This window comes from Lycium barbarum, chromosome 11 (genome assembly GCF_019175385.1).
Source record: "Lycium barbarum isolate Lr01 chromosome 11, ASM1917538v2, whole genome shotgun sequence".
NCBI classification, from domain to species: domain Eukaryota; kingdom Viridiplantae; phylum Streptophyta; class Magnoliopsida; order Solanales; family Solanaceae; genus Lycium; species Lycium barbarum.
The window spans coordinates 63,940,226-63,953,630 of NC_083347.1; the positions used below are offsets into that span (position 1 = coordinate 63,940,226).

At 36.6% G+C, this 13,405-nt stretch overlaps 2 protein-coding genes across 2 annotated transcripts; both read left to right on the top strand.

The window, feature by feature from the left end:
• The first annotated feature begins 4,304 nt into the window (after positions 1-4,304).
• LOC132617720 (uncharacterized) lies at positions 4,305-7,430 on the top strand. The gene is made up of 2 exons (XM_060332794.1): positions 4,305-6,446; positions 6,741-7,430. Exons 1-2 carry the CDS (start codon positions 4,886-4,888, stop codon positions 6,818-6,820), a joined length of 1,641 nt encoding a protein of 546 aa, XP_060188777.1. The 5' UTR covers positions 4,305-4,885; the 3' UTR covers positions 6,821-7,430.
• A 382-nt stretch (positions 7,431-7,812) lies between these two features.
• Positions 7,813-10,933, top strand: LOC132617726 (uncharacterized). Its single transcript, XM_060332801.1, has 2 exons — positions 7,813-9,949; positions 10,244-10,933. Exons 1-2 carry the CDS (start codon positions 8,389-8,391, stop codon positions 10,321-10,323), a joined length of 1,641 nt encoding a protein of 546 aa, XP_060188784.1. The 5' UTR covers positions 7,813-8,388; the 3' UTR covers positions 10,324-10,933.
• Positions 10,934-13,405: the final 2,472 nt, after the last annotated feature.

The window sequence follows — 13,405 nt, forward strand, 5'->3', positions numbered from 1 at the left end:
TCCGAAATTCCAATTTTTCCCTTAGCCTTATTCTACACTTCCACAAAAATATTCTTTCATGCACAACTCTTGTGTTAAATGTAACCAATGATGACTTTATTTCATACAAGTCAAGATTATTTCTAATTGTTCCAAATGCGCGAAAATACGGGACATAACAATAGGGGACCCACGAAGTTCATGTACTACTTGCTCTGGAAAATGACATCGGATCATGAGCATTCTCTCGATCCCGGCAAGAGCTCGAGCATCGTACAATCATTCGTTCTCGGCAGGAAACCTCAGGCAATGTACACTCTTTTCGCTCCAGTAAATGACCTCGGATCACGGACTCTCATCTTTTTTTTACGCTCTCCGGTAAATACCTCAGAGTTTGCACTCTCTAACTTATCCTCATCAGTACCAACCATGCAATATCATTGTATTATGGAAATGAGTATGAATACGATGCAATGTAATATCAACAACCAATTCAGTCCCAAACAATACCACATCGGGGACACAAGTAATACAATAATAAGGCTATATAATAAGCCATAATGGAAGCACAATCGTATCTCAATATCAATCAAGTAAAGTGTCGTAATATCATATTCATGATATATTAGTAGTCACAAATACCCAATGTCTCAACGTGGCAACGAGCCAAGAAGTAAATAGATCAAGATAGGTTAACAATACAACGGAGTGGCTATCCCCCAAATCATACAACAAGGCCCAACCTAAGACAATATCCAACCCAACTTCATACCTGAAGATTTACATGCATTCTCCGACAATATCATCTAAACATAAGCTTCGCTAATCGAAGTCTCACCATTGTCACAATCCAAATCGATGAGTCATGACGAATGCCTGATCACTTGTGACCAAACAGCTCTATACTCGTACCTGGATAGTACTGAATAGCAAGGGCCCATACGTGACGCCAATCTAAACTATACTGACTCCTGTAAGAATGACATCATAAAATTTGTACCATCTGTATATATATAGATATGCTGAGAAAAACAGTGCAAGCCGACTAGGCTGCTACATATGCTGTACACAAAAGAATAGGAGCGGACAAGGCTATATCATATCTAACTGTACACAACTATCTACACACCTCTAAAGAGTGCAAAGATATAAAAGGGACGGGACAGGGCCCTGCCATGCCCATATATGCACATAACCAAATAGCATACCAAAATAGACTGCAGCTTCGGATCAAGTGGAGCGCACTGACTGCCGCTGAATAGAAGCCCTACTGAGGTGGTCCACCTGTCTATCCGACTGAACCTGTGGGCATGAACGCAGCCCCCCGAGCAATAGGGGAGTCAGTACGGATAATGTATCGAGTATGTAAGGCATAAGAATAGAAAGTACATAAAAGTCATGAGAGACATCCGAAACATGAAGGCTGATCTCAGTATCTGAAAGTCTCTGCGGCTAGCATCTGGAAATAACTGCATGACTCTGTGTAACTGAAAGTGCCTCTGAGGGCGTATGACATGTATAGGTCATAATATAACTGCTAGTACTGTGGAACGTGCAGCTCGGTCCATATATCATGTGTAAATCCCGAGGGACGTACGGTCCGATCCATATATCATATGGAAATGCCAAGGAATGTCACGACCCGATAGGAGGGCCATGACGGGCACCCAGTGTTAACCCACCCGGGCACCTCTTATCGAACATCCATATTTATCTCTAGATGGGCCACATAGCTAAATCATAATTTCTATCCGTCATTCAAGCAAATATTAGTGGCAACGGTACATTCATAACATAATTAACAACTATACCCCCATCAATGTACATAAGCTAACGAGGCTATCAAAATGATATACAAAATGCAATCTGACAAGGGTTCAAGACATCTAACCATATACAACTGTCTACGAGCCTTTAAGAAGAGTAGGTAATATCATATAGGCGGGACAGGACCCCGCCGTGCCCATGTATGTACACAAAACAATAATACCAAAAACTGTAGCTCTGGATGAAATGGAGCTCCTCTAAGTAGTCCCTGAATAAGAAAGCTATTGATCAAGCCTGTCTCCCTGGCCACCTGCGGGCATGACGCAGCGTCCACAAACAAAAGGACGTCAGTACGAATAATGTACTGAGTATGTAAAGCATAATCAACATCATAATAGGAGCATAAGAGACAACATAAGAAACAGCTTAAGATGGGAGAATTCGGGAGATAGTAAAGCCATCATTATCATTACTTACTTACATGTCTTTCATAGGTAGGGACCTTTCATTTCTGAAGCGTGCTCATGTACATACATACATATACATTCGTGTTCGTATTCATATTCGTATCCATAGCATACCCGACCAAGGAGGTTCGGTGGTTTTACATACCCGGCTATGATGATGCTCAGTGATTATACATACCTGACCCTACCAAGTGATAGCATCCATGGTAGCTCAGAATTATTGAAGGACGTGGATGAAGATATGGAAGTTCCAAGAAGACCCATGACAAGATCTCAAACGAGGAAATTGCAAGACAAGCTTAATGGGCTGCAATCAACAATTCAAAAGTGTCTTGTGATGGAAGAAGAGCTCCAGCCCAATTCAAATTTTTTCCTCAAGTCTTACACTTATTTGGAGGCCCAAATTAAAGTCCAAAGTGAGATGAAATGAGGCCCAAATCAGCCCCAAAAGAAGAAGTTTCCAGCAGCCCAAATTGGCCCAAATTAGTTTCTAGAATAAATAATTAATTGTTGTTTTAATCTATGTTGACTTGCATTGGTCCAAGTGTGGTAGTCTTCTAGGTTGTTTTAATCTCTGTTGACTACATTGGTCCTAGTGTGGGAAGTCTTCTATGTTTCTAGGGAAGATAATTCCCATTTATTTCTATTTGGACTAGTTCCTTCCTTTACAACTATATATAGGGGTGATTGTCATCCATTGTAAATCAGATTTTGAAGAATATATTATATTGAGAGTTCTTTTGAACCTTTGTGGCATTACTTTAGGATTTATCTTTCAACCTAACTAGTTCCTAGTTCAAGGTAGTAAGATAATTTCTTCCTTGATATCTTTGATTTCTTTTTGGTATTCTTTCGAAGGCGGTTAGTTCTAAATACTAATTGTTGTCCTAAGTTACTCACAAAGCGGTCAGGATCCTAATCTACTGTTTTTGATTTGTTGTCTCAAGTAAAGGCGTTAGATTTCTTCCTATAAATCTATACGTTGTTACTTGGATCTTGTCAAGACATTAGAACTAACGTTCTTGAAAATTTGTGGATTGTTCCTTCGAATTTCCCATATCTTTTATTTTCTAGTTTTTAGATTCTTTTCTATATTTGCTTCCGCACTTCTTATATTTTAATTATAAATTTGGGATCTCCCTAACCTCGTTGTTATCAAGTGCTTTGCATCCATGGTAGCTCAGAATTATTGAAGGACGTGGATGAAGATATGGAAGTTCCAAGAAGACCCATGACAAGATCTCAAACGAGGAAATTGCAAGACAAGCTTAATGGGCTGCAATCAACAATTCAAAAGTGTCTTGTGATGGAAGAAGAGCTCCAGCCCAATTCAAATTTTTTCCTCAAGTCTTACACTTATTTGGAGGCCCAAATTAAAGTCCAAAGTGAGATGAAATGAGGCCCAAATCAGCCCCAAAAGAAGAAGTTTCCAGCAGCCCAAATTGGCCCAAATTAGTTTCTAGAATAAATAATTAATTGTTGTTTTAATCTATGTTGACTTGCATTGGTCCAAGTGTGGTAGTCTTCTAGGTTGTTTTAATCTCTGTTGACTACATTGGTCCTAGTGTGGGAAGTCTTCTATGTTTCTAGGGAAGATAATTCCCATTTATTTCTATTTGGACTAGTTCCTTCCTTTACAACTATATATAGGGGTGATTGTCATCCATTGTAAATCAGATTTTGAAGAATATATTATATTGAGAGTTCTTTTGAACCTTTGTGGCATTACTTTAGGATTTATCTTTCAACCTAACTAGTTCCTAGTTCAAGGTAGTAAGATAATTTCTTCCTTGATATCTTTGATTTCTTTTTGGTATTCTTTCGAAGGCGGTTAGTTCTAAATACTAATTGTTGTCCTAAGTTACTCACAAAGCGGTCAGGATCCTAATCTACTGTTTTTGATTTGTTGTCTCAAGTAAAGGCGTTAGATTTCTTCCTATAAATCTATACGTTGTTACTTGGATCTTGTCAAGACATTAGAACTAACGTTCTTGAAAATTTGTGGATTGTTCCTTCGAATTTCCCATATCTTTTATTTTCTAGTTTTTAGATTCTTTTCTATATTTGCTTCCGCACTTCTTATATTTTAATTATAAATTTGGGATCTCCCTAACCTCGTTGTTATCAAGTGGTATCAGAGCGGTTCTATCAAGATTCCGTTCTTGATAATCTTGGGGATTTCTTGAAAAAAAAAAAAGAGCAAAAAAAAAAAAAAAATTAAAAAAGTACTGTAGCAGTGAACAGTGACGAAAAAAAAAAAGAAAAAAAAAGTTTAGTGTTTGCTCTTCAAGAAATTTCTTCCATTTATTTGTTTTCTAAAGATTAAGATAGAAAACAAGAAGAGGAGATCCTAGATCTTTAAAGCTAAGAAGCAATCAATTTTTTTCTTACTCCTTTTAGCTTGTTAAAAAAAAAAAAAAAGTCCTTTTTGTTCAAGTCTTGTTTCAACTAAATTCTAATTCTTTCTAGGATTGGTTCTTCATTTTTTTTAGTGCCCTAAAATTCTTTATTTTACTACTAAGGGCTTGATTCTAGTGGGGTTTAATTATAAATCCACAAAGTGTTTTCCCAAAGGTTATTTGAGGGGAAAAAGGCAAGAGTGGGTGAGAATAATTGAGGAAAAAAGCCAAAAAAAAAAAAAAACTGAGTGATACATTTTCTTTAAAATAACTATGTCTTTCACAATTGCAAGAATCTATGATTATGAAGGATTGGCCAAGTGCGGCAGTAATCATGTGGTACTACCAAGATTGTGCATGTGTGCTAGTAAAGAAACTTACCTACAATGGGAATACTATATGGAGCATATATTTGCTTGTAACAATTTTTGGGAGATGGAAAAATTGGAGTTTGCCACAAGGGCATTGTCCTTGAAATTACGGAAGATAGTCGATGATTATCGTAATCCTCATTGGGTGAAATTTAATCGGCTACTTTTGACGTGGAGTGATTTAAAGGAGGAATTGAGGCGCATTCATTCTATAACACTGTCCCAAGATGAAGCTAACTCCAAAAGTCCTATTCGTTCCAATAAGATGGTTAAGTATGTAATCTTCCAAGAGGAGGAGTCAAGTTGTGAACAAAAGAGTGACTCTTCATCATGTGTAACTTCTCTTACACTAACAGAAGTTCCTAAACCTCCAAAAAAAAGAGAAGATGAGAGAATAAAAGAACTGAGTGAAAAAGAAAATTATAAGGAAGAGAGATACAAAATTGGGTGGAGTAAGGGAGTGCAAAATGGTAACTCAAGAGAGGAAAAAGGAAAGTTTCAGTTGAGAAAAGCGAGTGAGTTGTCACAAGAAAAGAATGGAGATAAAAACAAAAGCAAGAGTGAAAAGAATGAGAGTGAAGGCAGAGATGTTAGAACAAAAAGTGTTTTGTTACAAGAATTGAGAGAATCAAAAGAGAGCTTAAGTGAGAATGGTTCTTGTTTATCTTCTAACCTCCTTACTCTTTGTCTTTCTAGTGTTTTTGAATCTACATTGCAGGTTTCGGAACAAGCGCCCATGCGGTCTTTAGAACAGCAAAGAAAAGAGATAAAGACCTTATGTTGCCAAGAAGATTCTGCAAAATTTTCAAGTGCTACATCACATGTAGACCAAGGTAGAGGATCCTTTAAGGAAGCAACTTGTGGTAAAATGGCTAAACCTAATACTTTATGTGCTTTAAAAGCCATTGAATGTGAAGGAATTGTAGGTAAGAGTTGTGATAATTCAATTTTTGAATCTGTTGTTTCATCACCTATGGATGAGAGTTATTCTCCTTGTTTAGGTCATTCTTTATTTGACTCTAGTGATGCAGTTGTTGATGAGAACTCATTCATGTCTAATGTGCACTATGCTAGTAATCTTTTAGTTGTAGCAATGGAAGGGGATATGACTAATCTCATTAGTCAAGGTTTTAAATTGTGTGATAACCCATTGTGGGATGATAATAAAGATGAGTTTGCAGTTTATTTTTGTCCACTTTGGGATACCAATGAAGGAAGAAAAGATGGTGAAATTCCCAATGAAGATAATGAGACACATGAAGCTTTTGGTGTCTTAGATATTAAGGAAGTTGAGCTAAATGCAGGATATAGTCACTCAAGTGTGGAAAAGGATAAGTGCTCACACATTGCTAATTTCACAATATCTTTATCTTGTTTCGTCGATCCTTTTTTGCAGGTTTATTCCAAGCCACTTCTTGAGGAAATTACTTTTGGTCCATATCTTGATTATGGTATATCTAATGGTGAGGTTAAATTATTTAGCAAGAGCAAATATGGTATGTTTTCCTTGTATTCATACGCTTTTGGTCTAGCTAATGACCCTCTGCAATTTAAAGAGCTTATGAATTGTGTTTTTAGTGCTTGTGTTGGTGATTACATTTTCCTGTTAGCTGATGTTATACTTGGACTTTTAAAAGGAGTGTTTGTGCATAAAAATAATAAGTGGATTAAATGGTTGCATGGTCACTACCTTGTGTTACTCATACCAAGTGGTTGTTGTGTTTTTCTACTTATTGTGATTATCATGTTGGTTGCAGGAAAATATCAAGATTCAAGGACGAGAATAATCTTTAAGAGAGGAAGAATGATAGCAACCATGAAGGCGCAAATGCATTAAATAGAAAATAAGGTCACCACCAAGATTCGAGACGAATCTTCTTTAAGAGGGGGAGAATGATAGCATCCATGGTAGCTCAGAATTATTGAAGGACGTGGATGAAGATATGGAAGTTCCAAGAAGACCCATGACAAGATCTCAAACGAGGAAATTGCAAGACAAGCTTAATGGGCTGCAATCAACAATTCAAAAGTGTCTTGTGATGGAAGAAGAGCTCCAGCCCAATTCAAATTTTTTCCTCAAGTCTTACACTTATTTGGAGGCCCAAATTAAAGTCCAAAGTGAGATGAAATGAGGCCCAAATCAGCCCCAAAAGAAGAAGTTTCCAGCAGCCCAAATTGGCCCAAATTAGTTTCTAGAATAAATAATTAATTGTTGTTTTAATCTATGTTGACTTGCATTGGTCCAAGTGTGGTAGTCTTCTAGGTTGTTTTAATCTCTGTTGACTACATTGGTCCTAGTGTGGGAAGTCTTCTATGTTTCTAGGGAAGATAATTCCCATTTATTTCTATTTGGACTAGTTCCTTCCTTTACAACTATATATAGGGGTGATTGTCATCCATTGTAAATCAGATTTTGAAGAATATATTATATTGAGAGTTCTTTTGAACCTTTGTGGCATTACTTTAGGATTTATCTTTCAACCTAACTAGTTCCTAGTTCAAGGTAGTAAGATAATTTCTTCCTTGATATCTTTGATTTCTTTTTGGTATTCTTTCGAAGGCGGTTAGTTCTAAATACTAATTGTTGTCCTAAGTTACTCACAAAGCGGTCAGGATCCTAATCTACTGTTTTTGATTTGTTGTCTCAAGTAAAGGCGTTAGATTTCTTCCTATAAATCTATACGTTGTTACTTGGATCTTGTCAAGACATTAGAACTAACGTTCTTGAAAATTTGTGGATTGTTCCTTCGAATTTCCCATATCTTTTATTTTCTAGTTTTTAGATTCTTTTCTATATTTGCTTCCGCACTTCTTATATTTTAATTATAAATTTGGGATCTCCCTAACCTCGTTGTTATCAAGTGGTATCAGAGCGGTTCTATCAAGATTCCGTTCTTGATAATCTTGGGGATTTCTTGAAAAAAAAAAAAGAGCAAAAAAAAAAAAAAAATTAAAAAAGTACTGTAGCAGTGAACAGTGACGAAAAAAAAAAAGAAAAAAAAAGTTTAGTGTTTGCTCTTCAAGAAATTTCTTCCATTTATTTGTTTTCTAAAGATTAAGATAGAAAACAAGAAGAGGAGATCCTAGATCTTTAAAGCTAAGAAGCAATCAATTTTTTTCTTACTCCTTTTAGCTTGTTAAAAAAAAAAAAAAAGTCCTTTTTGTTCAAGTCTTGTTTCAACTAAATTCTAATTCTTTCTAGGATTGGTTCTTCATTTTTTTTAGTGCCCTAAAATTCTTTATTTTACTACTAAGGGCTTGATTCTAGTGGGGTTTAATTATAAATCCACAAAGTGTTTTCCCAAAGGTTATTTGAGGGGAAAAAGGCAAGAGTGGGTGAGAATAATTGAGGAAAAAAGCCAAAAAAAAAAAAAAACTGAGTGATACATTTTCTTTAAAATAACTATGTCTTTCACAATTGCAAGAATCTATGATTATGAAGGATTGGCCAAGTGCGGCAGTAATCATGTGGTACTACCAAGATTGTGCATGTGTGCTAGTAAAGAAACTTACCTACAATGGGAATACTATATGGAGCATATATTTGCTTGTAACAATTTTTGGGAGATGGAAAAATTGGAGTTTGCCACAAGGGCATTGTCCTTGAAATTACGGAAGATAGTCGATGATTATCGTAATCCTCATTGGGTGAAATTTAATCGGCTACTTTTGACGTGGAGTGATTTAAAGGAGGAATTGAGGCGCATTCATTCTATAACACTGTCCCAAGATGAAGCTAACTCCAAAAGTCCTATTCGTTCCAATAAGATGGTTAAGTATGTAATCTTCCAAGAGGAGGAGTCAAGTTGTGAACAAAAGAGTGACTCTTCATCATGTGTAACTTCTCTTACACTAACAGAAGTTCCTAAACCTCCAAAAAAAAGAGAAGATGAGAGAATAAAAGAACTGAGTGAAAAAGAAAATTATAAGGAAGAGAGATACAAAATTGGGTGGAGTAAGGGAGTGCAAAATGGTAACTCAAGAGAGGAAAAAGGAAAGTTTCAGTTGAGAAAAGCGAGTGAGTTGTCACAAGAAAAGAATGGAGATAAAAACAAAAGCAAGAGTGAAAAGAATGAGAGTGAAGGCAGAGATGTTAGAACAAAAAGTGTTTTGTTACAAGAATTGAGAGAATCAAAAGAGAGCTTAAGTGAGAATGGTTCTTGTTTATCTTCTAACCTCCTTACTCTTTGTCTTTCTAGTGTTTTTGAATCTACATTGCAGGTTTCGGAACAAGCGCCCATGCGGTCTTTAGAACAGCAAAGAAAAGAGATAAAGACCTTATGTTGCCAAGAAGATTCTGCAAAATTTTCAAGTGCTACATCACATGTAGACCAAGGTAGAGGATCCTTTAAGGAAGCAACTTGTGGTAAAATGGCTAAACCTAATACTTTATGTGCTTTAAAAGCCATTGAATGTGAAGGAATTGTAGGTAAGAGTTGTGATAATTCAATTTTTGAATCTGTTGTTTCATCACCTATGGATGAGAGTTATTCTCCTTGTTTAGGTCATTCTTTATTTGACTCTAGTGATGCAGTTGTTGATGAGAACTCATTCATGTCTAATGTGCACTATGCTAGTAATCTTTTAGTTGTAGCAATGGAAGGGGATATGACTAATCTCATTAGTCAAGGTTTTAAATTGTGTGATAACCCATTGTGGGATGATAATAAAGATGAGTTTGCAGTTTATTTTTGTCCACTTTGGGATACCAATGAAGGAAGAAAAGATGGTGAAATTCCCAATGAAGATAATGAGACACATGAAGCTTTTGGTGTCTTAGATATTAAGGAAGTTGAGCTAAATGCAGGATATAGTCACTCAAGTGTGGAAAAGGATAAGTGCTCACACATTGCTAATTTCACAATATCTTTATCTTGTTTCGTCGATCCTTTTTTGCAGGTTTATTCCAAGCCACTTCTTGAGGAAATTACTTTTGGTCCATATCTTGATTATGGTATATCTAATGGTGAGGTTAAATTATTTAGCAAGAGCAAATATGGTATGTTTTCCTTGTATTCATACGCTTTTGGTCTAGCTAATGACCCTCTGCAATTTAAAGAGCTTATGAATTGTGTTTTTAGTGCTTGTGTTGGTGATTACATTTTCCTGTTAGCTGATGTTATACTTGGACTTTTAAAAGGAGTGTTTGTGCATAAAAATAATAAGTGGATTAAATGGTTGCATGGTCACTACCTTGTGTTACTCATACCAAGTGGTTGTTGTGTTTTTCTACTTATTGTGATTATCATGTTGGTTGCAGGAAAATATCAAGATTCAAGGACGAGAATAATCTTTAAGAGAGGAAGAATGATAGCAACCATGAAGGCGCAAATGCATTAAATAGAAAATAAGGTCACCACCAAGATTCGAGACGAATCTTCTTTAAGAGGGGGAGAATGATAGCATCCATGGTAGCTCAGAATTATTGAAGGACGTGGATGAAGATATGGAAGTTCCAAGAAGACCCATGACAAGATCTCAAACGAGGAAATTGCAAGACAAGCTTAATGGGCTGCAATCAACAATTCAAAAGTGTCTTGTGATGGAAGAAGAGCTCCAGCCCAATTCAAATTTTTTCCTCAAGTCTTACACTTATTTGGAGGCCCAAATTAAAGTCCAAAGTGAGATGAAATGAGGCCCAAATCAGCCCCAAAAGAAGAAGTTTCCAGCAGCCCAAATTGGCCCAAATTAGTTTCTAGAATAAATAATTAATTGTTGTTTTAATCTATGTTGACTTGCATTGGTCCAAGTGTGGTAGTCTTCTAGGTTGTTTTAATCTCTGTTGACTACATTGGTCCTAGTGTGGGAAGTCTTCTATGTTTCTAGGGAAGATAATTCCCATTTATTTCTATTTGGACTAGTTCCTTCCTTTACAACTATATATAGGGGTGATTGTCATCCATTGTAAATCAGATTTTGAAGAATATATTATATTGAGAGTTCTTTTGAACCTTTGTGGCATTACTTTAGGATTTATCTTTCAACCTAACTAGTTCCTAGTTCAAGGTAGTAAGATAATTTCTTCCTTGATATCTTTGATTTCTTTTTGGTATTCTTTCGAAGGCGGTTAGTTCTAAATACTAATTGTTGTCCTAAGTTACTCACAAAGCGGTCAGGATCCTAATCTACTGTTTTTGATTTGTTGTCTCAAGTAAAGGCGTTAGATTTCTTCCTATAAATCTATACGTTGTTACTTGGATCTTGTCAAGACATTAGAACTAACGTTCTTGAAAATTTGTGGATTGTTCCTTCGAATTTCCCATATCTTTTATTTTCTAGTTTTTAGATTCTTTTCTATATTTGCTTCCGCACTTCTTATATTTTAATTATAAATTTGGGATCTCCCTAACCTCGTTGTTATCACCAAGGCTCAGTGGTATCCATACCCCACTGCAGTGGTGTGCGCGCAATAGATATCATATCTGGCCATATAAGTTCGGTGTTACATAATAGTCATACATACTTAGACACGTATACATAAGCGACCATAAGTATCATCAACATCATTACCATCATCATTTTCGTTACGTCTATCCTTGGAGGATCAACAATCATACAAGGGATGCAATGGAATGATGAAAGTATCGAGGATCATGAGCTTTAGTAACTTTAGAGATAAAACCATTTGGAGGACATTATGGAACTCATGAAAGGATGTATACATAGCCAAGGAACCATGCCTTACTGAAAGAATGGTTAGCCTTACATACCTCTTTGTCTCCTCAACTATCTAGCGTTCACCGCCGAAGCTTGAATAATCTACATTTAGAAGGATTCATGTCGTGGTTAAGCCTTAATGACACTCTTAAATTCAAACTAGAGTAATTCATAATCTAATGAAAATTGGGCAGCATTTCACCTATTTTGTCATCTTTCACCATATCACAAAACAACTCCCAACAACCACAATAACATCCATAATATCCAAATCAAGTAATCACATTACACTAAGCCTTCAATATTCACCCCCGTGTTCAACTCATACTAGCAACTTCGTACCCATTTTAGCACATTATCATATAATGCTTCTTCATCACCATTATTACCTTCGATAACATGGTTATATCCATATCATACTAAGAATCATGACTCCATATAGATTACTACTCATAAACATCATAAAAGCTACATTTAGACTTCATTTTCTACCTCCTTCTTCCACCCAAGTTTTGCTACAACCAAACATTCTCAACAACATGAAATAAGCATGAAAACTAACCTTTTCTACCACGACCCAGCTAGGGGCCGCGACGGGTACCCGGAGCAATTACCGAGCACCGCTTACTCTACTGCTTGTCTCGCTCATTTAATACTCTTTTATCAATTTTACATACCAATTGTAGGAAAATCATATTTAATCAAAATATCAATACTTTATATACATTTGCCCCTTGGCCATCAAAATAACATACATACATATGAAAACATCTTGTGAGACCATCTAACCCACACCGCGTATCTACGAGCCTCTGCTAACATAATGAATACATAGACGGAACAAGACTCCGTCATGCCCGAAATATGCATGTATGAATGTACATCAAAAGAATAGTCATAAGCACCTCCGAACAATGGAGTGCTATCTATCAGCTGACAGCTACTGAGGACCTGGATCAAGCTCTCCTCCCTGTCTACCCGTGGGCATGAACACAACGTCCGAAGAAAGGACGTCAGTACGAATATTGTACCGAGTATGAGAGGCATACATAATGAAAGGAAACATCAATAATATGAGGATAACATCAACATGAGACATCTGGATCAGACTGATAATCATAAATGAAGTAATGCATGCTATCTTACTCATACTCATCATCATAACATGTATGCATCATATGCAAGCTGCCCGTCCATGTCGGAACGGTGTGATAATCAATACCATTAGCCCGCGTCCGGGGTACCATCTCATGCCGCCCACTAGTGGTGTCTGCCCACGCCCGTAGGTCGTGGTGTATCCGTATCGCCGCCCGCCGAAGCGGTGTCTGCCCGGCCAACTAGGCCCGGTGTGAATGCAATCATGACATGCTTAACGTAAATACTCATAGTAATATGCTTATCATAAAATACTTATCTTATCATAATGCGTATATAAGACTCATGATCAACTTTACTCTATCGGGGTGACGTAAGGTCGTGATCCCCCGATTACATTATGGAACCATTATGGACATTCTGCCTCACCTTGAAAGGACTAGTACATAAGGTGAGTGTATGATACAATAACGGATACGCGGAAGCAATAAATTAACAAGGAAAGTAAAGGATAGATAGATTGACACAAGAAAATGGAATTAAAAGCAACCTAAAGGTGTATCAAACCTAAAGACCTCAATTAATTAGCATAAACAAGCACCAACCTCTTAGGATGACCTCAAGGGAATTGATTTCCCAAGCAACCAATCCTCTCACAATCAAAGGTTCA